Genomic DNA, 27,723 nt, shown 5'->3' with positions numbered 1-27,723 from the left:
GCAAGAAAATTTACTTTTACATGCAAAAACAATATTTTTGTGAAAAAAACATGCTTAGCACAGCACCATGAGGTCCTCTCCTTCATGGCCAAGGGGAAATGTGAGGGGCTTGAAAACATAATTGTCACATAACCACAAATGTGTTCCGTTGCAGAGATACAGGGGGTGTCTCACATTACCCGATGTCTCACATTACCCCACTCTCCCCTAATCCTGGAATGTTTTCCTCAAAAACCTTCATTTCTTTTCGACTGACGAAAGAAAGACATGAACATCTTGGATGACATGGGGGTGAGTAAATTTATCAGGAAAAGTGTATTTAAAAGTGGATTAATCCTTTAATTATGTCGGATAACACTTAAGCAAAACATGTTCAGGTCAGTGTCTGAATAATTTTCGGTTCCACATTTTTATCAATTTTACTGGTAGTCCAGTATTTTTGGGTATAATATGTCACAGTTTACTTTATTTTGCTATCCTCACTTACATAAATGAACTATAGTGTCCTGCACCCACTAGTAAAAATATTTCAAAAATGTCTGAATAATTTTTACTTTGACTGTATCTCCCAATTCTGACTTTATAAAACGCAATTGTGAATTTAAATCTCGCAATTCTGAGAAAGATGGTGTACCATAACAACAAAAAAGATTTAAACTGTATTAAAACAAAATTTACCTTATGAAAAATGCCTTTATTTGCAACTAATTTATTTAGAAGATCATCTAAATATCTAAATGGAACAGAATGAGACATAAAAACAGAGACCAAAGATATTAATGTCACTATGCATTTTATTTGTCATACAACATATTGAGGTTTTTGGGGTAATTAGCGCAGAACTAATCACAGAACAATGACTCAGCCATGTTTTTATGGTTATGTTTCAACCTTTGAAACTGAATTGCACAGATTGCAGAGTGATAACGTTTCATGCTTTATTGTCCATTTAAAAGCGCAAGCACTTGAGAAAGATGTCTTCTGACTACTTTGTGACACATGAAGTCTATTTAAGTGTTTGGTCTATGTCTTTACCACAGGATGTTAAACAGCAATTGAAAGCATTCTTGTTAAAACACATTACACTTTTAGTAGGTGAACAGTGTGTGTTATCACCCAAAATGCACTGAAAGTCAAATATTGAACCAATGAAAGAAAAATGGACATTACTGAGTTGATCCGACCAATTGACCATGAGAAAAATTTAGCATCTGCAAAACTCTATCCTTAATAATGTACGGGTTATGCATTAATGATGGAGTTTGAATTTTTTTTTTTTGAAAGATTGCTTTAATTTACATGGACGGCATGACTTTTTAAGTAAGACCAGTGCAGATTTGGCAATGTTATTATGCAGGGAACTTATTAATTTATACAGTTTGATTTGCGCATTGAAAGCGATGCAAATAAGAAAGGTAAGGGCAAGCAAGAACAAGTCCAGAACAACTAAACTCTACCCTCAAAAGGCAGTCCCTGGCATCACTTTCCCTTAAAGGTCATGAAAAAGTTAGCAACCCTGAAGACTTTCATTGAATTCTGCTACTAAATGAAACAGCTGCAAACAGGTACCATTCTCTACAACATTTAAATCAATGCAACTGATGAAAACTCCAATGAATATATAAATACAAAAAATATATAATTATAACAATGTAAGCCGGTCAATACTTACCGTGACCAGTTCCTATTAGACAACCACCACTGCTGATTTACTACTGTCAATGTGAGAGCTACATCAACCCTTTTATCTGGCATGTGCTTAAAAGCCGTACAGCCTCAGTCTCAGCAGAGCTGCCCGAATGTATTTACAAATGGCCTTGAATTTACCTACACAGTAATGTAATGGGTCATCTGTTAAGAGTTGTGCGTTTTTAACCTCCTAGTTAGCGATGGCTCAAATGATTGGCTAGTGGGTTATCCTGCCTTATAGTGGAGCATATATTAGGTAGGCTCTGAAACCTGTTACAATCCAAACCAGACTGTAGAGGTAACCAATATCAGTTTGGTGATCATCAAATAATGGAAAGAGCGCACACAGATGATTGTTTCAAGTTTTAACTTGTTTGTTCTTGTTCCTGCAAAAATTTCCTCCCCAAAAAAACGGGTTACCAACATCTCATTCACTCAACCCACACAATACAGCGCTGCATCTTTTTCAGTCTTTTTAATGGTGTGACCAAACACAAGTTCTTCTGAGCATACACATCCATACATCTGGCTCAGGCTCGGGCCTGTCGGAGGGAAGACAGTAGGAGTGGGAGCAGGTTGAGGGCGGGCCGGTGTTCCTGAATGCCCAGGGCAACCAGAGCCCCGGCCAGCACTGAGGTCACTTTGGGCAGCAAGGGGGGACGAGCCTCCATAACCTGCCAACATAGATAAACAGTAATGTTAATGTTAAGGTTATCCAGACGTGACACAATAAAGCAGTGTTTCTCAACCAGAGGGTCTCAGTAAACTTCCAAGTGGTCCAAGGGGTGTATTTAAATTAATAAATTATATTTAATAATTACTTATTAAAAAATTATATTAGCATAATCTAACTCTAATCTAAATTAAAATGCCTAAAAAAAACTATGTACACTGAATTAACATTTATTTTTCTCATCACCAAAAACTTATTATTGAAAAACTATTTTAATTTATTATTTTTATTAGCTTTATTCCACGCTGTCATCTCCGCCATTTTCAAAATGTTTACTGTTATAATGTTATTCTGCTCACCCGGCACTTTGCAACAACACAACCTGTTTCTGCAGCGAATTTTCCTATAAAACGTCTGACGTTTAAGTTTTAAAGTCACATAAACCATGCGAAATCCAATCAGTGCAGTCAGACTTAAACAGACTACCAGAAATGCCATTTGAAATAGGATTTCAAACCACATGTGAGTGTAGCTCAAAACGGATTAGTAAAAATCACATTTTATGTGATTTTTTGCAATTCACACTTGCTAAATTTGATTGGATTTCAATCGGATATGCTCAAAAATCGGACAGTCTGAACATAGCCTTAGCTCCAACTCGCCTTAACCTGCCTGGAAGAACTTGATTAACTGGTTCAAGTGAGTTTGACACCTGGGTTAGGGTTCAAGTTAGTAGAATAATTTAACATGTACTTGCAAAGTTACTTAAAGGGTTAGTTTACCCCCGAAAATGAAAATTATGTCATTAATGACTCACCCTCATGTCGTTCCAAACCTGTAAGACCTCTGTTCATCTTCAGAACACAGTTTAAGATATTTTAGATTTAGCCCGAGAGCTTTCTGTCCCTCCATTGAAAATGTATGTATGGTATACTGTCCATGTCCAGAAAGGTAATAAAAAGATCATCAAAGTAGTCCATGTGAAATCAGTGGGTTAGTTAGAATTTTTTGAAGCATCAAAAATACACTTTGGTCCAAAAATAACAAAAACTACGACTTTATTCAGCATTGTCTTCTCTTCCATAATCCTTTCCATTGAATTGATTCCATTGAATTGATTCCATTGAATCCTTTCATCTGTCGGCGTTGGTAATGCACTTTTACGTCGCCATGGTTGTTTTTGGCGATTAGGACATCCGCGACATTTTGAAGCATCGAAAATACATTTTGGTCCAAAAATAACAAAAACTACGACTTTATTCAGCATTGTTTTCTCTTCCGGAATCCTTTCCATTGAATTGATTCCATTGAACTGATTCCATTGAATTGATTCCATTGAATTGATTCCATTGAATTCTTTCATCTGCCAGCGTTGCTAATGCACTTTTACGTCGCCATGGTTGTTTTTGGCGATTAGGATATCCGCAACAATTTGAAGAATTGAAAATACATTTTGGTTTAAAAATAACAAAAACTACGACTTTATTCAGCATTGTATTCTCTTCCGGGTCTGTTGTCAATTCGCGTTCTGCTCCGGAGTGTGCTTCACGACTCCGCAGTGACGCTGCTGACGTGTTATCCGGTGCGCCAGAGCTTTGTTTACAGTCTGAGGGAGACGCACGCTGTATTCAAGCTATTCTACATTCTTTGTATTTTGGTATTGCTATATTTTTTAAAATGGTGCGTAAGTGTGTATGACGCGGATGTCCTAATCGCCAAAAACAACCACGGTGATGTAAAAGTGCATTACCAACACCGACAGATGAAAGGATTCAATGGAATCAATTCAATGGAATCAATTCAATGGAATCAATTCAATGGAAAGGATTATGGAAGAGAAGACAATGCTGAATAAAGTCGTAGTTTTTGTTATTTTTGGACCAAAATGTATTTTCGATGCTTCAAAAACTTCTAACTAACCCACTGATTTCACATGGACTACTTTGATGATGTTTTTATTACCTTTCTGGACATGGACAGTAAACCGTACATACATTTTCAATGGAGGGACAGAAAGCTCTCGGACTAAATCTAAAATATCTTAAACTGTGTTCCGAAGATGAACGGAGGTCTTACGGGTTTGGAACGACATGAGGGTGAGTCATTAATGACATAATTTTCATTTTTGGGTGAACAAACCCTTTAAAGTCAGTAAAATGTCTGTTGGGCGATCATCAAAATAAAGTGTAAATAGATACTAAACAGACAGACTATTACTCTAATGACATGACTGCTAGTTGACATGTAGTTGTAAAGTTACTTGTAGTTAGTAGAATGTCTAAAGTGGACCATTGAAATAAAGTGTTACCAAACATATAGTTCTTGAAACCTCTGGAATTACAAAATGAATGGTGTTTAAAGTCATGATAAAACTGAAGTAGCAACAGATTTTTTTCATATTTTGATGTATAGCCAAGTGAAATGGATTATCGAAAAAGAAAAAAATGTGCGGCGGGGACTTGGTTCTGTGCATCAGTTGTTGATTGGATGTTGAGATGTGGGCATTGCACTCTAAAGTGGAGGCAGATTAACGTGAGCTCGCAGTGATGGGGTTTAAAGGGCGTGATATATTTCAAGTGAAATCGAAGAATGAATTTTTGTGACGTCAAATCGAACAAAATCGTTTAGGGAGGCTGAAACAGCTTGCCAAAGTGAACTTTCCGGAAAAATTCGCTCATGCTGGTAAACACCTTAAAACTGCCATTGGTCTGTGGTGAACACATAATGGGTAGGGGTGTGGCTCTGGGGCACCACCGTCTTTGACTTGGAAATCTTCTCCGGTTCATTTTCTTCTATTTTGTCCATCGATGTCAGATGTTTGCGAGTGAAAAGAAACACTCGGAGCTGCTTTATAGTAGAAATGTAAATGTAATTCTAATTCAAAGCAACACTGACACTGTTATGATATTTTGATTAAACATTACCAGGTCAAAATTGGCCTATTGCCATCTCATTGGTCTAAAGTCTTGCTCCTTATGTTTTGATTGTTTTTAATTATGTGCGATTGTGCAGCCTTTTTACAGCTATTAGTAAAGACAGGTGCTTTATTCATTGCCGTCTAGGATGATGTTGGCTCTGAACATATGATTAATTTTATGCGCTCTTGCTGAAAAGATATATTCATTTCTTAAAAAAAAAAATCGTACTGACTTATGAATTGGAAATTTATTTTCATTAACCCTTTGTAGGAAAGCAAAAAAAAATTGATCTTAAGTTTCAAGTCCTATTTGATTCTGAATATGGAAAATATGAAGTTGCAAGCAAACCTCACCTTTTCAACTTTATGGCGGTGTATTCGTCCATCAGAGCCAACATAGAAGGTGGAGAATGCATCATATGTTCTGAAAAGAAAAACAAATAAAGTTACACAAAGACACAAAGAGTACAGGGCATGGCTTTGATAGGCTATCACAGCATGACTCACCTGTAGAGATGGCTCTTGTCTTTCTTGTAGAAGAACACCAGAATGGAGTGGAAGGGGAGGCCTTTGACTCTCCAGCGAGCTTTGATGGAGCCATCTTCTGGATGCTTGGTCAGCTTCAACACTTCCAGCTGAGCATCCGCATAATAACACAGACACATCAATCGCCAAACCGTCAGAGTCAGCTGATACACTACACGACCCCTTCAAGACATAGAAAAAGAAGCATATACCAATCAGCAGTGCCGTTTCAAAAGTACCTGTACCCTGGTAACAAGCCAAAACCAGTCAGTTAGCAAACAAAACCACCAATTTGTTTAGTATTAAATGGTTTGCTTTTATTTTGTATTTCAAAACATTTTGCTTGTTTTTTTGATGTGCTTGCAAAACAAAAATGTTTTGCAAGCAAAACTTTTCCAACATAAAAGAAAAATGTTTTGAGAACAAAACTTGAGACAATCAAAACATCTTGATGTAGCAAAAAACTTTTTTTTTTTTATGTGCTAGGAAATGTTTTGCAAACAAAACCTTTACAAACAAGAAAAAAATGTAAACTTTGCTTGCAAAGCTTTTTTGATGTGCTTATGTTTTTTTTGTTGTTTGTTTTTTGTTTTATTATTGTGTTGGACATCAAGTCTTGTTGACCTATAAGCTGTAAACAAAAGTTGTTATCATTTGTAGAGTTTACCACCCCCATTAATTAGCAGTATGCAACCAACAGAGTTTGAACAAAATAGTGACTATGAGGCCTAAAATCTAGAATGACATGCATCTAGAAACTCCTTACCTTGTCTTTGTGTTCAGAATACCATTGATGAACTCAACATCTTCAGAGTATATGCTGTAGTCATGATTTTTCACAAAGAAACTGGGCAGCTGAAACACAATGTGGAACCTAAACTGAGTCAAGATTATATTGCAATAACATATTTAAAATTAATAATACAATACAATCTGAAACAAAAATTTCAATTGTTTAGCTTAAATAATAATAAACTAAATATTTAAAACTATATATTACTAAAACAAAAAAAAAACAACAACTATATATTTCAGGCTAGACCAAATATTGTGTGGGCCTCCATATTGAGCATTATCATTTCTCTACAAGTAGTCCACTTCATTCCTCTTAAACTCATCTTACCTCAACCCTCAGCTTTTCATACATCAGGGCCAGTTTTTCTTCATTCTCCATGTCTCTCTGGCTAGAACTGTTGTCCACTCTCTCAGTCTCAGCATGGCTGCAATGTGTGACATGGAGGGCTGGATAGAAGCTCTGCTCATCCTGTTCCTTTCCTGATTTGTCCCCAATCTCCGAGACAGACTTCATCCCGGGGCAGTGAAAGCAATAGAAGCGAGATCCCAACATAAACGGCGCAGGGCATCCCTCTGTCTCAAAGAGACTCCTAAAGGAACCTCTCTCCGTGTCTGTCCCTACCTTTCCGGTAATGCTAATATCATCCTCTCTGCTCCCATCAACAGTGGTTAAAGGAAAAAGCAAGTCAAAGGGTCTGATGGGTCCCAAGGCAAGGAGCTCACTTAGTTTGGCCGGCCCAACAAAGGGCACTTCCACCACAGTGTGCTGCTCATCAGTCTCAGCGGGTTTAAGCAGGACGCACAAGCTGACAGCCTCCTCCCAATCCTCCTCCTCTAGGTTGGCCGCTCGGTTTGGCTGGCATGCATGGTGGAAAGGATGGGACAAGGATGGTGGTTTAATAGACAGATATCGTAGACTGTTTGGAGGAGCCAAGGCCCATGATGCACTGCTCAGGGTCCTACAGTTGTCATTTAAGTGAAACTCGGTTGTCTGCAAATCAGACAGAATCTGGTTAGACAGATTAATGAGATAAACAAGATATTCACACATGGGTCAATGACCAATATGGGTATCCAAAGTAAAGATGTTTAAAAATATACAGTTTTGTGGCAAGTTCTTAGAAATTTACTTTTTGTATTCATATTGATTTCATATGGTTTGAAAAATCTTATAGCATTTAAGAATAAAGTTTCAATGTAATGACTTGAAAAATGTCATGTGGTCTAACCATAAATAATTAAATAAATAAATAAATAACACACGACCAAGGCTGCATTTATTTTATTCAAAATACATTAAAAGCAGTAATGTTGTGAAATATTTTAAAAATGAAACAATTAAAAGAACTATTTTCTATTTTAAAGGGGTCATATGATGCTTTTTAATGTTTTCCTTTTCCTTTAGTGTGTAATGCATCTGTTTGTGCATGTATGCGATCTGCAAATTTACAAAGCTCATAGTTTCCCACAAAGCGATTTATTAAAGAAAACATTGACCCAGACTGGCTTAAAATTCCACAATCCAAGTCCAGATATTACTTCCTTAAACTTCCATATATTAGCATAATGCCCTCTCAAAGGCATACGCAAAGAAAGAAGGCAAGGTTTCAGTGGACTGAAGTGTTGTCGTCATGTCACAGAGACGCCGTGTGTCCTCAACCTGGGAGAGTACAACATCGGCTATATACAAAGACTACTTACCACCGGTATTGGGTGGTAACGCATTACAAGTAACTTGAGTTGCGTAATCAGATTACATTTCCAAGTAACTAGTAATGTAACACATTACTTTTTCAATTTACAACAAAATATCTAAATGACTTTTTCAAATAAGTAACAAGTTATTTTTTCACATTTATTGACTGATAGCTCTCCTGTCCACATCTTGAGAGAAATAAAGTGTTGAGGTGTTGTGTGCGCTGTGTGTGAACATGGTTATTGTAGTTCTAGACTGAATGTGAACATGCATTTACTCATCTCACTTGCATGAAAACATTCAGTATTCCTCAAAATGAATAAAAACAGTGAAATGCAATCTCAGAATTTTACGCAAACATGTAATAATTAACTATATTAAATAATACAAACATACTTTATGTATTTAATCTCACTTTATTAGATTAGATTTCACTTTAGATTAGATTTAGAAATAAGAGTGTTTAACTTCCTTCTCCTGTATCCTATTCTTCTTCAATCCAGAATGGCAGCACAGCTGAAAGGTTCGTTAGAGCTGCGCCCTCTACTGTACAGTCATAAATATGCTTTTCCTTCAACCCGAGGCTTATTCATTTCACTTTTGGTGTAAAAGGGCCTTACATTTGTTTACTTTTTTTGTTGTTATTAAAAAAAACAAACAAGCAAGCCCAGCCCAGGTGAGAAAAAGTAACGCAAAAGTAATGTGGCGCATTACTTTTCATAAAAAGTAACTAAAACAATTAGTTACTTTTTTAGGGAGTAACGCAATTTTGTAATGCATTACTTTAAAAGTAACTTTCCCCAACACTGCTTACCACTGTGAAACGTTCACTGTGAAAATTGTGCTTGCAAATTTGGTTCCGATCAATCAGCTTGATCATCCGCATTTTCAGAATCTGACTCAGGCTTGAACTGATACAGTGAAACTGACAACATTATGATTAACTGTGTACAGATGCTTTAGAATCCTTGGAAGCTGAAGCTCACGATTATGGTAAGGAGCGTTACATTTCCGACTCATGCTTGAGGTGTTTGGCCAATCACAACACACTGGATCAGCTGGCTAATCAGAGCACTCTGAGACTTTCGAAGGAGGGGTTTTTGACATAGCTGCAATAGTGTAAAAAATGTTTTTTGAACATTTAAGCATGTTAGCCTATTCTATTACACCCAATAATCAAAATAATGAACTTTTAAAATAGCTTCATATGACCACTTTAATGTTTTAAAATGTAACTTCATTAAGCTGAATTTTCAGCATCGTTACTCCAGTCTTCAGTGTCGCATGATCCTTCAGAAATGATTCTAATATGCTGATTTATTTAAGAAACATTTCTTATTATTATCAATTTTGTACCTGACATAAATTCCAGCACTGTTTCGTCATTGGTTGCCTGCCACCATGGTTCCTGACACACCCCACCCAAAGAGAGACACCCCCTCTGCACACAGCCATTCAAGTCAGGGTGCTGAGGCAACCTCGATGGAGTCTCAGAAAGATGACATCATCAAGCTACTCAAATAGGAGGAAACGTGAACTCTCCCATCCACTGCTGCCTTTGGTTACTCACTCATTCACAGTGCAACTGCAGTCCTTCAAAACCTTGCTAGGACAGACAAAATATGACATTTAAAGACATTCAGGTCTTTACATTTGAATGCATCTGGCAGATATACTTAACCGAAGCAATTTACAATGCATTCATGGTCTACATTTTCTCAATTTGTGAGTTTCCCAGGAATCTAACCTATAGTATTACTCACACCGCTCTACTACTTGAGCTACACTGCTGTTCAAAAGCTTTGGGTCAGTAAAATTTACTAATGTTCTTGAAAAAAAAAAGTATTTTGTACTTACCAAGGCTGCATGTATGATTAAAAATACAGTGAAACAATAGTGTGAAGTATTACAACTAATTAAATTAACCGTTTTCTATTGCAAAACATTTTAAAATTAATTCCTTGTGATGCAAAGTTGAATTTTCAGCATCATTACGCCAGTCTTCAGTGTCACATGATCCTTCAGAAATCATTCTAATGTGCTGATTTGCCACTCAAGAAACATTTCTTATTATTATCAATGTTGAACACAGTTGTGCAGATTTTTTGTTTTGTTTTGTTTGTTTTTGTGAAAACCATGATACATTCTTTTCAGGATTATTTGATGAATGCTGTATGAGCAAGCAGCTAAGTAATTTAGAGTGAGTGGCAGCAGCAAGTGTGGGACAGAAAAGGTGCAAAAGCTGAACACAACGATAGTGTCTCATAAAACCTATTCAGCTGCCGACCTAAACAGCACTTTAGAGCGTCTAAATATGCAGCAGGTACCTATGATGGCCATGCTGCATTTCTGGATGCCCAAAAAATGCCTTCTAAAGGCATCTCAAGACCTTAATTCAGAAGTAATAAAGAAAAATAATTGAAGGAGCTTAGTACGTTATGTTGTTCAATAATCTGTTCGTATTAAATAAAAAGCCTCGTATCGTTTTGTATTCGCTAAGTATACTATATTTACAGTTGGGCAGGTATTTCAGTGATCAGACGTAGCCTGACACATGAACATCACGCTTGGGTCACACTTTACAAATCAACACTTTCAACCCAGAGCTGACAATCCGAGAAGTACAATAAATTCTTTCCAAATCGAGATACTGTACGATAATAAAGAGGATAGTGATTCTGTTGAAAGTGTTTCCTGTCTGACTTGGAAAGATAATAGTTATTCTGTTAGTCTTCATATCTATACATGTCAGTCAGTTAGCTGTATTGCTGGTAAATTAAATGCATACCTGTCCTCAAAGAGTCAGCTTAAATGCTGTAGACTGTCAGCTCACTGTTCAGAGATGCCAGAGTGTATCCAAATCTGATTGACGCAAACTTCTGTGTGATTTAGAAAGAATATGAATCTGTTTTTAACGTTACACAAATGTCACTCTCCTTATGTCCTTGCCCAGTGCCTGTCTGAGGCACTGCGCATGCGTCCACCACCTTCTAGAAGCGTAATCTGCCTGTTACAGCGGCATCCAGTGGCGGACGCGACGTACTGCAAGACACTCACGCCCGCTGTGAACTATGGCGGCTTTTTCTTTTCAAAATAAAAGTCAGAAACGCAGGACAGTAGATACAAAAACTGTATATTCAGATGTATGAATATTATTCAGATTTGGATATTATTTTCTCAGTGGAATTCATTAAATATTATATTATATTATATTATATTATATTATATTATATTATATTATATTATATTATATTATATTATATTATATTATATTATATTATATTATATTAGGCCAGGTTACACTTCATTTTAATAAGTACCAATACACCAATACTGAGTCATTTTAATTAACATGTACTTACTGAAGGGTTAGGGTTTGGTTTACGGTTAGTTGCTTGTAATTGCATTATGCATAATTTAATGTTACATAATTTACAAAGTAAGCACATGTAACGTGTAACAAGAACACTAAAATAAAATGTTATATTATATTATATTATATTATATTATATTATATTATATTATATTATATTATATTATATTATATTATATTGGGTCAGGTTACACTTCATTTTAATAAATCCTTGTTATAGTGTAATTGCACCAATACTGAGTAATATTAATTAATATGTACTTACTGAAGGGTTAGGGTTTGGTTTAGGGATAGCTGCTTGTAACTGAAATGCATAATTTTCTGTTACTACCAAAGTAAGCACATGTAACGTGTAACAAGAACACTAAAATAAAATGTTATATAATATTAATTTAAATTCCTGATTTTTCAATTAAATATTTAAGCGTTTTAAATAAACCAAGTTTTCTAGAAAAAAAGAACTAAATAAACACCAGTACAATTTCTACGGCACAAACTTTTTCTTTGAAATCAACCATTTTAGGAAACGCCAGTGCAGTACCCTGGGCGGCCTGCATGATGTAATGGCGCTGTCGCAAACAGAACTCCCGGCGTTTGCATGTCTGAGGCAGTGAGCGGATAGGCCGCATGTGATGTGAGCTACAGTGTGCTCGTGCTCATTGTCAGCTGTGAAACATCCCTGAGTTACATTCAACACTCTAATTTATTTTCATTCCTTGTGAGAGAAAAGGTTTAGCAGAAAAAATGCCAAAGAAATCAAAAGAAGTGGCTGAATGGGAGGGTGATGATGAACAACAAACAGGTAAGATTATGGGGTTCTGTTACAACATAGCCTGATAATAATAACGACATGAATATGATGCAACCATATCGAAATAGTTTCTGTGATGACAGCTCTGCTTTTAATTACATTTTTCTTACTTTCACTGTGTTTAATGTAGATAAAATAGCTGTGTTTTATTATATTGCTGGTATATTTTGCTTAGCCCATTAGCTTTAGTGCGGAGTTTGATGTTTCACTGTCATTACATCATTTTGTAAGCCGGATATAATTTAAGACCATATTCGCTTTTGATTCATGTATCTACTGTGCGCAAGCGTTAACTGCTGATATAACGTTAGTGGTTGTGTTTCAAAACCTAGTGAGCGGCAGCATTTTTGGGAACGTTAAAATGTGCCTAACTGCATATGATGCCCAGAAATGCTGTCTAGTTAGGCAGCTCACTATTTTTGAGACAGCCGTTGTTTTTATTCCAGTACACATGACATTCTTTCTGCGGCATTGTCATACTTCTGTCGGTGTGCATGTTCATTCCAGTCTGCTTTGTCTGGTGTGTTTGTGAGTGTTTATGTTGACAGAAGTGCTTACTATAATGATTTTTCTTTGTTTAGAAAAACCTGTCAAAAAAGGAAAGAAGGATAAGAAGGGGAAGAAGAGCGTAAGTCTTCATTCACAACTGTGATATGTTATAACTTAAATTATAAATATTTTGCTTAAAGGATTAGTTCACTTTCAAATGAAAATTTCCTGATAATTTACTCACCCCCATGTCATCCAAGATGTTCATGTCTTTCTTTCTTCAGTCGAAAAGAAATTAAGGTTTTTGATGAAAACATTCCAGGATTTTTCTCCATATAGTGGACTTCAGTGGACCCCAAACGGTTGAAGGTCAAAATTACATTTTCATTGCAGCTTCAAAGCATTCTACGTGATCCCAGACGAGGAATAAGGGTCTTATTTAGAGAAACCATCGTGTATTTTCTAAAAAAAAAAAAATTACAATTTTATACATTTTAACCATAAATGCTCATCTTGAACTAGCTCTCTTCTTCTTCTCTATTAGAATTCCAGCAGTGTAGACACTGCTAAGTGTATTACTGCCCTCCACAGGTCAAAGTTTGAACTAATTGTTATATACTTGCACTAGAATATTGTATATGACAATTTAGTTCAAACTTTGACCTGTAGAGGTCAGTAATACACTTAGCAGTGTCTACACTGCCGGAATTCTAATAGAGAAGAAGAAGAGAGCGAGTTCAAGATGAGCATGTATGGTTAAAATGTATAATTTTTTTTTTTTTTTTGAAAATAAGTGATGGTTTCTCTAGATAAGACCCTTATTCCTCATCTGGGATCGCGTAGAACGCTTTGAAGCTGCACTGAAACTGTAATTTTGACCTTCAACCGTTTGGGGTCCATTGAAGTCCATTATAAGGAGAATAATCCTGGAATGTTTTCATCAAAAACCTTAATTTCTTTTCGATTGAAGAAAGAAAGACATGAACATCTTGGATGACATGGGGGTGAGTAAATTATCAGGAAATTTTAATTTGAAAGTGAACTAATCCTTTAATTTGGTTTCAAGTACATTAAAATATGTACAAATACATATATTTTAGTTATTCATGCATTATATACAGTATAATGGATTTTTTTGACAGATAATTATTCTATATTCTGTATAATTATCTTAGCAACTAGCAGCACTAAATGCAATTATAAAATAATTAAGTATTTTTTAAATAAACATACCTCTGACATCTGAATTGTTTATGCATATTTCAGCATTTTGTCATTTTAATTTCATCCTTACAGTTTTTTGAGGAGCTGGCATCAGAGAATAAACCAGATGTAGAACAGCCACCAGTGAAAGAGGCACAAGGGAAACAGGTGAATTATTTTAATATAACTCCAGTGTTTTAAAATGCCTTCTAATAAGTAAAATATATATTTAATGAAATTACACTCATGTTTTTGTATTTCTTTGTCATTCGCTGTTAGCCTCAGAAGAAAAAGAAAGACAGGCGGAAAGGCAAAGCAGGAGGAGACGACGATGATGATGAAGACTCAGAGGTCATGCAGCGTCTCAAGAAACTCTCAGTCCAGGCCAGTGATGAAGATGAGGAAGAGGAAGAGGGTAATGTCATAAACTTTGTTTGTGCCTGTGTGTCACACATCACACCACATATTTAACATCGTGGCTTATTTTTATTTTGCAGTTGTTGCTCCAGTCAAAGGAGGAAAGAGAAACAAAGTGAGTTGCTTTAATATACTTTGTGATATTTCACTGGGAAGCACTTTGTGGACAGTCATTTTCTCCTGCTGCACCATGAATAGAACAGTGCAGTTTAAGTCATGTGATCCACAATGTGAGTCCACTAGTGGCAGGACTAATCTAGATGGTGCAACACATTACTCAGATTGTTTTTTGTTCTTCTCATACTATCAGGGTGGCAACATATTTGCTGCTCTAAGTCAAAGGCAAAGTGATGATGATGATGAAGAAGATGCAGGTGGAGATGATAATGATGATGACGATAAACCCCAAAGCAAGAAGAGCTCTAAGGTGCGTTATTTCATTTCATATTTATGCAATAATATATATATTTTTTTATATCAGGATTTTTTTTTTTACTATTTTAGTGTTTTATCATCAGTAATTAATTTTAAAATGACATGCATTTAAAAAAAAGCACAAATACAGTCATGTTTTTAAATAGTTTTATATGAGTATAATGTCACACTGCTAGACATTTTTCTACTTCTTAAAATTATTTCATGCAACGATCAATACAATAAAGAGTTTTCATAGTTTATTTATTTATTTATTTTGTAGAGAGAAATTACACAAATCAGTGTGACATTGTTAGTTTCATATCTACATATAGTCGTAAAGGATTAGTTCACTTTAATATGAAACTTACCCCAAGCTTTACTCACCCTCAAGCCATCCTAGGTGTATTTCTGATTTTCTTCTGTCTGATGAATACAATCAGAGTTATATTAATAAATATCCTGACGCATCCAAGCTTTATAATGGCAGTGAACGGGACCAACGAGTATGAGGCTCAAGAAAGTGCATCCATCCATCATAAACAATACTCCACATGGCTCCAGGGGGGTTCATAAATGCCTTCTGAAGCGAAGCGATGCATTTGTGTAAGAAAAATATCCATATTTAATAAGTTATAAAGTAAAATATTTAGCTTCCACCCAGACCGCCTTCCTTCATTAACCCCCTGGAGCAGTGTGGAGTACACGTTTATGATGGATGGACGCACTTTCTTGAGCTTCATACTCGTTTACTGCCACTATAAAGTTTGAATGCGTCAGGATATTTATTAATATAACTCAGATTGTGTTCATCAGAAAGAAGAAAGTCATATACACCTAGGGTGAGTAAAGCTTGGGGTAATTTTCATTTTAAAGTGAACTAATCCTTTAATAGTCATCAGTGGCTGTCTATACTGTCACTATTCATAATATTATCTCTACAGCATCATCAGATTTGATGTACTTAACCATAATACATATGCATCACCCACCACATAATTAATCCTCTCTAATATTCTGTTGATTCACCTTTCAGTCCCACTCCGGCAGCCATCCCTCATGTCCTTTCTCTCGCCTCATGACATTCCCAGTGGAATTCATTCCATTTTGCATTCATTCCTTTTCCAAAAAATGAAGTTTCTTAATGGAATCGTGTGATATTGGCACTCTTCTGTCTTGGTTTAGGGTTTTTATCTTTTGTGCGAGGCCGATTCACATAATTTTGTTCACATAGTATTTGTTTGATACGGAAGGGAAGAACATATTAGGCTGCATATTGAATATTTCTACATTTATAAGGACGTGTGCCTGTTTCTGTACATGTATGTATGTGATTCAGGAAGTTGAGAAGGTAACCAAGGGCAAGAAAAAAGATAAGGCTAAACCTAAAATAATAAAGGTGGGTACATGGGATCGTTTCTTAAGCTTCTTTATATTTTTATTCCCTCTTTTTCTTCTTCAAAATTCACATCTTCTACCTTGCTGTTTTTTTTTAATATATATTGCTACATTACAGCAGTGGTTTACTCATTATGGAAACTAACTCCTTTCTGTATATTCCAATCTGCTTTACTAACAATATATTGCACGGTGCACGGTGCTTTGATCACACATTTCGTCTAGGATCTATGGTTTACTCTATTCTTAAACACAGGAGGCCTCAGAGGATGAACAAGATGAAGGGATGGAGAAAAAAGATGAGAATGAAAAGAAAGGAGGGAAAAAAGGCAAGAAAGCTGCTGCTAAACCACCTAAGGTGGGTGTGTCTTGTTTTGATGAAATATGTGGTGTTTTGACAAGCCAGTAAAGGTTTCAGTGTGACTAAACTAAAAGATGTCTCAATGTTTACAGGAGGAAGATGAAGCTGAAGAGAAAGAACAAGAGAAGCCTCAGAAGAAAGGCAAGAAGGAACAGCCCAAGGTCAGATTGAGCTAATATAAATACTACCATTCAAAAGTTTTAGGTCAGTAAAATGTTTTTTTTTTTTTATTTAAGAAATTAAGTTTCATTCAGCAAGGATGCATTAAATTGATCATAAGTTATTGCAACAAATGAGATCCTACACAGAAACCAAGGAAACAGGAACTAAACAAATGTGACAGTAAAAACTTAGTTTAGTTCATTTAAAACTTAAATTAGTTATTATGATTAAATAACACATTAAAACATTAGCATGTAGCCTTCAAATATTGATACATTAAGTAAACCCTGCATTAAAAAGATCAAATGAAAAATTAGTTTACACTTGAAGACCTTAAAGGTGCCATCGAACGTTTTTTTAAAAGATGTAATATAAGTCTAAGGTGTCCCCTGAATGTGTCTGTGAAGTTTCAGCTCAAAATACCCCATAGATTTTTTTTTATTAATTTTTTTAACTGCCCATTTTGGGGCATCATTAAATATGAGCCGATTTATGCTGCGGCCCCTTTAATTCTCGTGCTCTCCGCCCACGGAGCTCGCGCTTGCCTTAAACAGTGCATAAACAAAGTTCACACAGCTAATATAACCCTCAAATGGATCTTTACAAAGTGTTCGTCATGCATGCGTCAGATTATGTGAGTATTGTATACTGTTATATTGTTTACATTTGATTCTGAATGAATTTGAGGCTGTGCTCCGTGGCTAACGGCTAATGCTACACTGTTGGAGAGATTTATAAAGAATGAAGTTGTGTTTATGCACTATACAGACTGCAAGTGTTTAAAAATGAAAATATCGACGGCTCTTGTCTCCGTGAATACAGTAAGAAACGATGGTAACTTTAACCACATTTAACAGTACATTAGCAACATGCTAACGAAACATTTAGAAAGACAATTTACAAATATCACTAAAAATATCATGTTATCATGGATCATGTCAGTTATTATTGCTCCATCTGCCATTTTTCGCTATTGTCCTTGCTTGCTTACCTAGTCTGATGATTCAGCTGTGCACATCCAGATGTCCTGCCCTTGTGTAATGCCTCGGTCATGGGCTGGCATATGCAAATATTGGGGGCGTACACCCCGACTGTTGCGTAACAGTCGGTGTTATGTTGAGATTCGCCTGTTCTTCTGAGGTTTTTTTAAACAAATGAGATTTATATAAGAAGGAGGAAACAATGGTGTTTGAGACTCACTGTATGTCATTTCCATGTACTGAACTCTTGTTATTTAACTATGCCAAGATAAATTAAATTTTTAATTCGAAGGCACCTTTAAAAAATGAGACAGAATAAGATATTCTTGATGAAATCTGAGGGTTTCTGAACTACACAATAGGCAGCAATGTTATTGCACCTTTCAAGGCCCAGAAAAGTAGTAAAGAAATTTTTTTAGGTGAACTAACCCTTGAAGCAGCACAACTGTTTTCAACATTAATATTAGCTTATGACACTCTGAGCACTGCCTAAAACTTGTATTATGAGCACTTCTTGTGTCTATTTGCCGCGTCTCGCTTGTTGACTCGCTTGTTGTATTCCTCACTTGTAAGTATCTTTGGATAAAAGCGTCTGCCAAATGAATAAATGTAAATGTAAATATTAGAATGATATTAGGATCATGTGACACCAAAGACTGGAGTAATGGGTGCTGAAAAAATTCTGAGAGTGTTTTGGTGTGTTTTCAGAAAGGGAAGCCTGCTCGCCCTCCTCCTAGTGATGATGAAGAGGAGGAGGAAAAGAGTGATGACAATGACATGATGATGGTACAATAAAATTATTTCATTTTGTATTCCTAATATTCTAAATCTCCAAGTGTTCATTCATCCACTATTCTATTTCCTGTCCCATAGAGTGCAGAGGATGCGCTCGTGGCTGAGCAAGCCAAAGAAAAACAAGTGGACGACCCTTTCGCTAACATGAGTAAAAAAGAGAAGAAGAAAAAAAAGAAAATGGTAGCGTATCCAAATACTTTTAATACTCTAATTTGTTTAAATTATATAAGGACAAAACGCTCTCAATTCTTGTGACCACAGAAGAATATTGAATGTTTATTTTAATATTTTTAGTTTTCACTTAAATTTAAATACTATTTTTTTTTAGTCTTTTTAGTACTTAAAGTTTAGTCAAAATCATTAATTGCATCTAATATAAAAGTTTGTGTTTACATAATGTGTGTATATATCACTATATTTTTATATTATTTATATTATTTATGTGTCTATGTATGTGTGTGTCTGTGTATATATATATATATATAATTTGTGTGTGTGTACACAAATATATATATAAATGTAATATACATACACAGTATGCACACATATATTATGTAAACACAAACCTTTATTGAACTACTTGGTACTTAATTTAAGTTTATTCTTTTATGCATCTAAAATTTATTTTATTTCAGCTTTTCTTTCAATGAACCAAAAATTATTTTTAATAGTTTTAGTTAACAATAGCAACACTGATTGTAGACACTTCCTCCTGTGCTGTGCAGATGGAGTATGAGCGTCAGGTGGCTCTTGTGCGTGCTCAGGACGAAATAGAAGGAGACTTCTCCATCTCTCAGGCTGAGATGTCCTCTCGGCAGGCCATGCTGGAAAACGCCTCGGACATCAAGGTTAGACGAATGGGAAACTTTCCTCTGAGCCATTTGAAAATGCTTAGTACTGTGTACTAAATGATTTCCATTATATGTTTTAGTTAGAAAGATTCAGTATTTCAGCCCACGGAAAGGAGCTGTTTGTTAACGCAGACCTTCTGGTTGTTGCTGGGAGACGATACGGTCTGGTTGGACCAAATGGGTGGGTTGATGGTTTTAATTTGAAACATTACTACATTGCACTTAACATTTTGTTTGGAGGTTTCACACTTGTAAAAACCTGTTTACTTACTCCTGTTTCCTGTTTGAATCAGGAAAGGGAAGACCACTCTATTGAAGCACATCGCTAATAGAGCTCTCAGCATTCCTCCCAATATTGATGTCCTGCTTTGTGAGCAAGGTACAGTATAGCACTGTTATTTCAGTATCATCGAGATACTGTTATTGTTTTTAATATTTTCAAATTTTAATTTGTATATTTTTTGTTTTAGTTTTAATTAGTAATTAGTAATAGTTATTAATAGTAGTATTTTAATTACTATTAATTAGTAGTAAATTTTTTGTTTGTCATTTTCAAAGTTAAACTAATTAAAAATGTTTCTTTGGCAACTAGTTGAAATGAAAATCATTAAATAAATTTTTATTTTATTATTTCAGTTAACGTTTCTTTTATTTCAAGTAACACAAATGTTTTTCACAAATAGTTTATTTAGGGATGCACCGATACCTTTTTTTTCCAGAATGAGTCCGATACCTATACTTTCATTTTAGGTACTCGCCAATACTGAGTACCAATACCTGTTTTTTCATTTGCATTTGTAATTTTTAAATACACTGCCCTGCCAAAAAAAAAAAGGTAGCTGTTTGGATTTTAATAGGCAAATACTTAAGAATCTATGAATGGATCATTATTACAGTGATTATTATGTTTCTAGCATGTTATATGTTTGGCAATGGTTCTTTTAAACCCTAAAACATGGAGTGTGTAGCTTTTCATTTCTTAAACAACCACATAGGAAGACACATCATGGCCATATTCCAGGATGAAAATGTCAAGATTCATCAGGCTCAAATTGTGAAAGAATAGTTGGGAGAGAGCATGAAGAATCATTTTAACGCATGAATTGGCACCTCTGAGTCCAGAACTTAATTTCATTGAAAGTCTTCGGGATGTGCTGGAGGAGACTTTACAGAGTGCTCACCTCTTGCATTGTCAATACAAGGTCTTGACCAAAAATGGATGCACTTTTTGATGGAAATAACCATCAAGAGGTGCATCAGGACCCATTCTTTCACAATTTTAGCCCTGATGAATCTTGGCATTGTCATCCTGGAATATGGCCATGTTACATCTTCTATTGCCAATAATTTGTACGAGCTTATGTTACTGTTCTGTTCTGTTTGATAATGCTCTATCGCATTAGCAATTTTTTTTATCCCCACTTTCCTCTTTGTGCTGTCCATTTTGGGTATGATATGGTATGGTGAATCCAGATTCATACCAATTGTGAAATCCCTTACTACTTTTTCTTTGTTGTTCCTCAGAGGTGGTAGCGGACGACACTCCTGCAGTTCAGGCGGTGCTGAAGGCCGATACCCGCAGACTGAAGCTCCTGGAGGATGAGCGGCAGTTACAGAGTCGGCTGGACAAAGGAGACGACAGCGTGGCAGAGAGGCTCGATAAGGTCCGACGAGAGCAGCTAGCTGAATTCCTGTAAATATGCTGATCAATGGAATAGTGGAGGATAATTGTATGTGTGTGTGTCACTCACAGGTGTATGAGGAGCTGAGGGCGATCGGAGCAGCGGCAGCGGAGGCTAAAGCTCGTAGGATCTTGGCTGGTCTGTCTTTCACTTCAGAGATGCAGAACAGACCCACCAAGAAGTTCTCTGGTGGTTGGAGGATGAGAGTGTCGCTGGCTAGGTATGAATTTATTCATTTTATAAATGTTAAAGTCTACACTCATATTGTCATGAGAAATTATATATTATTGTTTTTCTGTTATTTTTTCTGCAGAGCGCTGTTCATGGAGCCCACTCTGCTGATGCTGGACGAGCCCACTAACCACCTGGACCTTAACGCTGTCATCTGGCTTAACAAGTAATTACTTCTGCTATAAGTTTCAAAACAAAACAAATCCATCTAGTTGATGTATTTACATTTCATGCAAATTACAAGTGGCCTACTTTTAATTGTTTCCAGTTGATGGTGTTTTTTTGATTGTATTAAGGGGAGTTTAGACTGATTGTATCACTGGAAGTCGTCAGTTTCTTATTACCGTATTTTCCAAAATACATTGCAATCAGAGAGCAGAATGGATATATCAGAGAAGGGTGTCTATGAAGTAAATGTATCGAATTAATAGAATATTAAACAAATTAAATATTTACTCCTATATAGCTGGTGTGCGTGAGCTGATAAGCGTTATTATAAGCAACATTATTGATAAGTTCAATAATGTTAAACTTTTCATAACGTTGTATTGCTGGACACACAATGCATCACAAATGGTTGCTGTCACTCGTGTTGCCACTGCTCAGCAAAAAAAAAATAAAAAATAACAATGATTTTTGGTCGCTTTGTCATTATAATTGCTATATGGTGCTCAAGAATTACCTCACATCTCATTTTTTCTTTCAGCTACTTGCAGAGCTGGAAGAAAACTCTTCTAATTGTGTCCCACGACCAGAGTTTCTTAGATGATGTCTGTACAGATATCATTCACCTAGACAACCAGAAACTCTACTACTATAGGGGCAACTACCGTGAGTTTCGTTTTAAATGCCGACACAAATTAAAACTGCTCAAAGAAGTTTAATTATCTAACTGTATTTTTGTTTGCTTGATTTGTCTTAGTAACGTTTAAGAAGATGTACATACAGAAACAGAAGGAACTCCTGAAACAGTATGAGAAACAAGAGAAAAAGCTCAAAGACCTGAAGGCTGGAGGAAAGTCCACAAAGCAAGCTGTGAGTCCTTGACATTTTCCTTGATTATTCAATTCTTCTGAAAGACTGCTATTAATTATCCGTCCTTCATTTGCAGGAGAAACAGACGAAAGATGCTTTGACAAGGAAACAGCAGAAGGGAAAGAAGAAAAGCCAGGAGGAGGAGAGCCATGAGAGCACAGAGCTCCTCAGGAGGCCGAGAGAATACACCGTCAAATTCACTTTCCCCAACCCTCCTCCACTCTCACCACCAATTCTAGGCCTGCACAGTGAGTACATTTCTATTTTTCCTGTCTCTTATCAGTTTAACTCTGTTGAAGAATTATGTTTTTATTAAACATGTTGGGTTTTGATGACAAGTTTGTTGTTTCCTCTCATTCACTCACAGGTGTTGACTTTGGTTATGAAGGCCAGAAGCCTCTGTTCAAGAATGTGGACTTTGGAATTGACATGGAGTCCAGAAGTAAGTCACATATCCAGTTAAAGCCACTTTTCCACTGAAATTACCCGGAAAACATTTTCCCAGGAACTTTTTCCCCCCCCAGACCTGTATCTGTCTGCGTTTCCATCACTTTCTAAAGTACTGTGAAGATTAAATCTTGAATGAATAACGGTGACGTAGGACTGCACGCGACTTTCCAGTTCCTGCTGGATTTCTCTGCATATAAGCTTAATATAGCCTGATCCTTGTCAGCGGTCCATCGTATTTTTTTTTTTTTTAACTCCATTGTTGATTTGAATAGCAAACGACTCTTACTGCACGCACCGCAACAGACTTTTAAAAAATGTTGTTGAAATAAAATGCTGCGTGGAGTCAACCAATCAGCATGCTCAGCACCCAAGTGCCACCACTGAAAGTACTACCTTGCGAGCAGGGAAATTTTTACCCTGAACTTCATTTAAACCCTGGTTCCTGTGGTCGAAACACAGAGTGCCACCCCAAAGTCCCTAGTTCCTGGGGAAAGTTCCTGCGGTGGAAATGGGGCTTATGACTGGCAGGTTAATGAGATTGTTAGAAAATTAACCTGAGATCATTTTTTTGTTTCAGTATGTATTGTTGGACCCAATGGAGTTGGTAAGAGTACACTCCTCCTGCTTTTGACAGGAAAATTAATTCCTGTAAGTACCAGTTATATTTATGAAATAATTACTAGGTCTCATTCACTAATAATTGCGTGGATTATTTCGTATTTGTACGCACAGGAGAACTTCTCACGAAACATCTCTGCCTAATTCACAACACGTGCTTACGCACATTAATTTGTTCTTAACCTTGTTCTTATTTTAGTGAATTTGGAGTATTCTAAATGAGTGGCCGCGTGGACGAGGTTAATCATTTTCATAAAACACGCCCAATCCATGTCCATATGAGGGCTTTCTGCACGCGCTTTCCTGACAGGCTTACGTCACTTTCGTCAGACATGCAGCTGCTTAAAGGGACAGTTCACCCAAAAATGAAAATTTGATGTTTATCTGCTTACCCCCAGCGCATCCAAGATGTAGGTGTCTTTGTTTCTTCAGTAGAACACAAATGATGATTTTTAACTGCAACCGCTGCCGTCTGTCAGTGGTATAATGCAAGTCAGTGGGAACTTTGACTGTAAGAGTAAATAAAACACGACAGTTAAAAATTTTTTAACTCTAAAACACCACTATGTCCAACTGCATTCATCACTCGATTCGTGAGGTCTGATCGCGCTCTGACAACGGCAGTGATGTCTCGCGCATATACTTCAATGAGTGCCAGACATCACTGCCGTTGTCAGAGCGCGATCAGACATCACTGAGCGAATGCTGAATGCAGTTGGACATAGTGGTGTTTTAGAGTTAAAAAATTATATAAATACTGTTCGGTTTCTCGCAAAAACCCAATCGTTTCGTGTCTTAAGACATCAATGTGTTGTCACGAGCCGCAGGGTTTAATTTGGATTTGTCTGTCGTGTTTTATTTACTCTTATAGTCAAAGTTCCCGCTGACTTGCATTATACCACTGACAAACGGCAGCGGTTGGAGTTAAAAATCATCATTTGTGTTCTACTGAAGAAACAAAGACACCTACATCTTGGATGCGCTGGGGGTAAGCAGATAAACATTTTTGGGTGAACTATCCCTTTAAAGACGTGCTCTTGCCTGATCCTCGAGCAATGCCAAGCGTGTCATTCTCACCAGTTCTCCCAATAAACACCTTTCATACAGACCCAGATTACAGACCTCTCATGAGCCAGCTGTACATACACATATATCTGTGTTATTCAGAGAAACTTTGCAGCTGAACATAATCACTGTACATGTGTTTAAGATTAAATTGTATTATTTTATAATTTTATTATATAATTTTATATATGAATTATATAATACAACTAATGTAAAATACTTTAACATAATTATAGGGTTGTTCAAATTAAATTTCATATTTATATAACTTATTAACACGATTATAAGGTCGTGCTTTTTTTTGTGTATGAGTGCTTTCAGTAGTTCCTATATTTTGTCGTAAATTTAGAATGTTTTTTAGTACGAAATTTTTGGTGAATCGTGATTTGTTCTTAAAATCGTTCCTACGCACATTTCACACACAAATTTGTGCGTATGCATGTTTAGTGAATGAGACCCAATGTTTGTAAAAAATGTTATTTGAGAATAATGATTGTGTACTCATTTTTCCCCCCAAGTTTGTTGATTTGTTTCTTTCATGCCACTAATTATTATTATTTTTTTTTTAGTCAAAAGGAGAGATGAGGAAGAACCATCGATTGGTAGGCCAAATGTTTAAAATCATTCTTTTTTTTTTTTCTTGATTTTTGGGTAATTGGTTATTCTGTGTGTATATATAATTGGGTAATTTTTCTATCTGTACCTGTAGAAAGTAGGGTTCTTCAATCAGCAGTATGCTGATCAGTTGAACATGGAGGAGTCTCCCACAGAGTACCTCCAGAGGAATTTCAACCTCCAGTATCAGGACGCAAGAAAGTGCCTGGGTCGCTTTGGGTTAGAGAGCCATGCACACACCATCCAGATCTCCAAACTCTCTGGTAAGCACTATAGAAATGCATTCATGGATGCTTTTCAAACTCATTTGTCCTTTGTCGATATTTTATCTGATTTGTGCTGTTTTTTTTTTTTTAGGTGGTCAGAAAGCAAGAGTGGTTTTTGCTGAACTTTCTTGTCGGCAACCTGACGTCCTCATTTTGGTAAGGAGTAATGTCATGTTTTAAATATCTTATTCAAGATTTTTCAAATAAAATGAGTGGTTTAACATTCTCTCTCAACCTCTCCATGCAAATGTACAGGATGAACCCACAAATAACCTGGACATCGAGTCGATTGATGCATTGTCAGAAGCCATCAATGAATACAAAGGGGGTAAGTTTTCTTCTGTTATGGTTTCCAAAATAGGTCAACTGAGTCTAAATTTATTGATCACAAATGAATGCCCAATTTCAAATTGAATACCTATTCATTGATGTTAATATACCTTGTTCTGCAAGATTTAACTTATATTACAATGATTCTCAAGGTAGAAGCTATGTGGTAAAATCTTAAAGGATTGGTTCACTTTCAAAATAAAATTTTCCTGATAATTTACTCACCCCCATGTCATCCAAGATGTTCATGTCTTTCTTTCTTCAGTCGAAAAGAAATTAAGGTTTTTGATGAAAACATTCCAGGATTATTCTCCTTATAGTGGACTTCAATGGCCTCCAGATGGTTGAAGGTCAAAATTACAGTTTCAGTGCAGCTTCAAAGGGCTTTAAGTAAATGATCCCAGATGAGGAATAAGGGTCCTATCTAGAGAAACCATCACTCATTTTCTAAAAAAAAAAAAAAAAACTTTTTTTTATTCATTTTAACCATAAATGCTCATCTTGAACTAGCTCTCTTCTTCTTCTCTATTAGAATTCCAGCAGTGTAGACACTGCTAAGTGTATTGCTGACCTCTACAGGTCAAAGTTTGAACTAAATTGTCATATACAATATGCTAGTGCAAGTATATAACAATTAGTTCAAACTTTGACCTGTGGAGGGCAGTAATACTCTTAGCAGTGTCTACACTGCCGGAATTCTAATAGAGAAGAAGAAGAGAGCTAGTTCAAGATGAGCATTTATGGTTAAAATGTATTAAAAAAATTTTTTAAATGTGCGATGGTTTCTCTAGACAAGACCCTTATTTCTTGTCTGGGATCGTGTAGAATGCTTTGAAGCTGCACTGAAACTGTAATTTTGACCTCCAACCGTCTGGGGTCCATTGAAGTCCACTATAAGGAGAAAAATCCTGGAATGTTTTCATCAAAAACCTTAAGTTCTTTTCGACTGAAGAAAGAAAGACATGAACATCTTGGATGACATGGGGGTGAGTAAATTATCAGGAAATTGTAATTTGAAAGTGAACTAATCCTTTAACGTCTAATATGATTTTTTTTTTTAGCTGTGATAATCGTCAGCCACGATGCCAGGCTGATCACGGAGACCCAGTGCCACCTGTGGGTGGTGGAGGACCAGTCAATCAACCAGATCGATGGAGACTTTGATGACTACAAGAGAGAAGTGCTGGAGGCCCTTGGAGAAACCCTGGTCAACAAGCCTAAAAATGAATAACAGCTGGTATTAATAACAAGATTGTCAAACTACATCACTGAAGGGCTCATCTAAGTTGCTAATTCTCAATAGAGCCAAAAAGTTTTTTGACTGATCATGCAAAATCAGTATCTGCATGCAAACTCTGTAGGGTGATGTATACAAACCCTAGAGTCACAGTGTTGGTGTAGGATGTTTTTCCCACCATGCCTTTTAGGTGAAAAACTGATTCCAGATAAGTATTTTTATTTGCAGACCATTTATATGCACATCGCTTGTTCTTTAGTCATGATGTCTGACATTCTTGTATTAATCTTGCATTCAGGCCATATCATTACCAGCTGTTTGATGCTATGCTATATACTATGTCCCCATCAAATGTGAACAGAGGGGGCTAGAAGTGTGCAGTTTGATAAGTGTCTGACTGCTGATACATATATTTAGTGTTAAACTGCCTTTGAACACTTTGGTTTAGATCATTAAATCGTTATTATGCTGACATACTAAACCAGCCCCAGAGTTTAACCTATATAATGTTCAAGCAATGATGCAACCTGTATCTCATCTGTCTTGAATGATGAAATAAACACATGACTATTGACTAACTTGATTTGAATATATAGTGTATATCCAAATTTCATGGAAAAGCAAATAAATGATTTTTGCAGCAAA

At 36.2% G+C, this 27,723-nt stretch overlaps 2 protein-coding genes across 5 annotated transcripts; one reads left to right on the top strand and one right to left on the bottom strand.

Moving 5' to 3' along the window:
• Nucleotides 1-776: 776 nt before the first annotated feature.
• Nucleotides 777-11,333, bottom strand: lg9h6orf136 (linkage group 9 C6orf136 homolog). 2 transcript variants are annotated; one of them, XM_048201268.1, is made up of 7 exons: nt 11,084-11,333; nt 9,652-9,901; nt 6,928-7,590; nt 6,571-6,659; nt 5,787-5,987; nt 5,634-5,703; nt 777-2,363 (listed from the first exon to the last, which is right to left on the bottom strand). In XM_048201268.1, the coding sequence occupies exons 2-7, from the start codon at nt 9,748-9,750 to the stop codon at nt 2,220-2,222; spliced, it is 1,266 nt and encodes a 421-aa protein (XP_048057225.1). In that variant the 5' UTR covers nt 9,751-9,901; nt 11,084-11,333; the 3' UTR covers nt 777-2,219. The 2 variants fall into 2 exon arrangements, with proteins under 2 accessions (XP_048057225.1, XP_048057226.1); XM_048201269.1 differs by having other exon boundaries at nt 9,652-9,897; nt 11,084-11,282.
• An 860-nt stretch (nt 11,334-12,193) lies between these two features.
• On the top strand, nt 12,194-27,723 carry abcf1 (ATP-binding cassette, sub-family F (GCN20), member 1). Of its 3 annotated transcripts, none has more exons than XM_048201258.1 (27): nt 12,194-12,470; nt 13,061-13,107; nt 14,265-14,339; nt 14,451-14,586; nt 14,669-14,703; nt 14,899-15,015; nt 16,342-16,401; nt 16,657-16,758; nt 16,854-16,922; nt 18,612-18,689; nt 18,777-18,878; nt 19,424-19,546; nt 19,630-19,730; nt 19,843-19,928; nt 21,074-21,213; nt 21,303-21,451; nt 21,545-21,628; nt 22,169-22,293; nt 22,385-22,497; nt 22,574-22,745; nt 22,865-22,939; nt 23,525-23,595; nt 25,200-25,232; nt 25,340-25,508; nt 25,603-25,667; nt 25,767-25,839; nt 26,903-27,723. In XM_048201258.1, the coding sequence occupies exons 1-27, from the start codon at nt 12,413-12,415 to the stop codon at nt 27,070-27,072; spliced, it is 2,628 nt and encodes an 875-aa protein (XP_048057215.1). In that variant the 5' UTR covers nt 12,194-12,412; the 3' UTR covers nt 27,073-27,723. The 3 variants fall into 3 exon arrangements, with proteins under 3 accessions (XP_048057215.1, XP_048057216.1, XP_048057217.1); XM_048201259.1 differs by having other exon boundaries at nt 12,251-12,470; nt 14,451-14,579; nt 14,668-14,703; XM_048201260.1 differs by lacking the exon at nt 16,342-16,401 and having other exon boundaries at nt 12,251-12,470.

This window comes from Megalobrama amblycephala, linkage group LG9 (assembly GCF_018812025.1).
Source record: "Megalobrama amblycephala isolate DHTTF-2021 linkage group LG9, ASM1881202v1, whole genome shotgun sequence".
Classification (NCBI taxonomy): Eukaryota; Metazoa; Chordata; class Actinopteri; order Cypriniformes; family Xenocyprididae; genus Megalobrama; species Megalobrama amblycephala.
The sequence above is the reverse complement of the archived record's forward strand: the minus strand, read 5'-3'. Positions and strand labels throughout refer to the sequence as shown.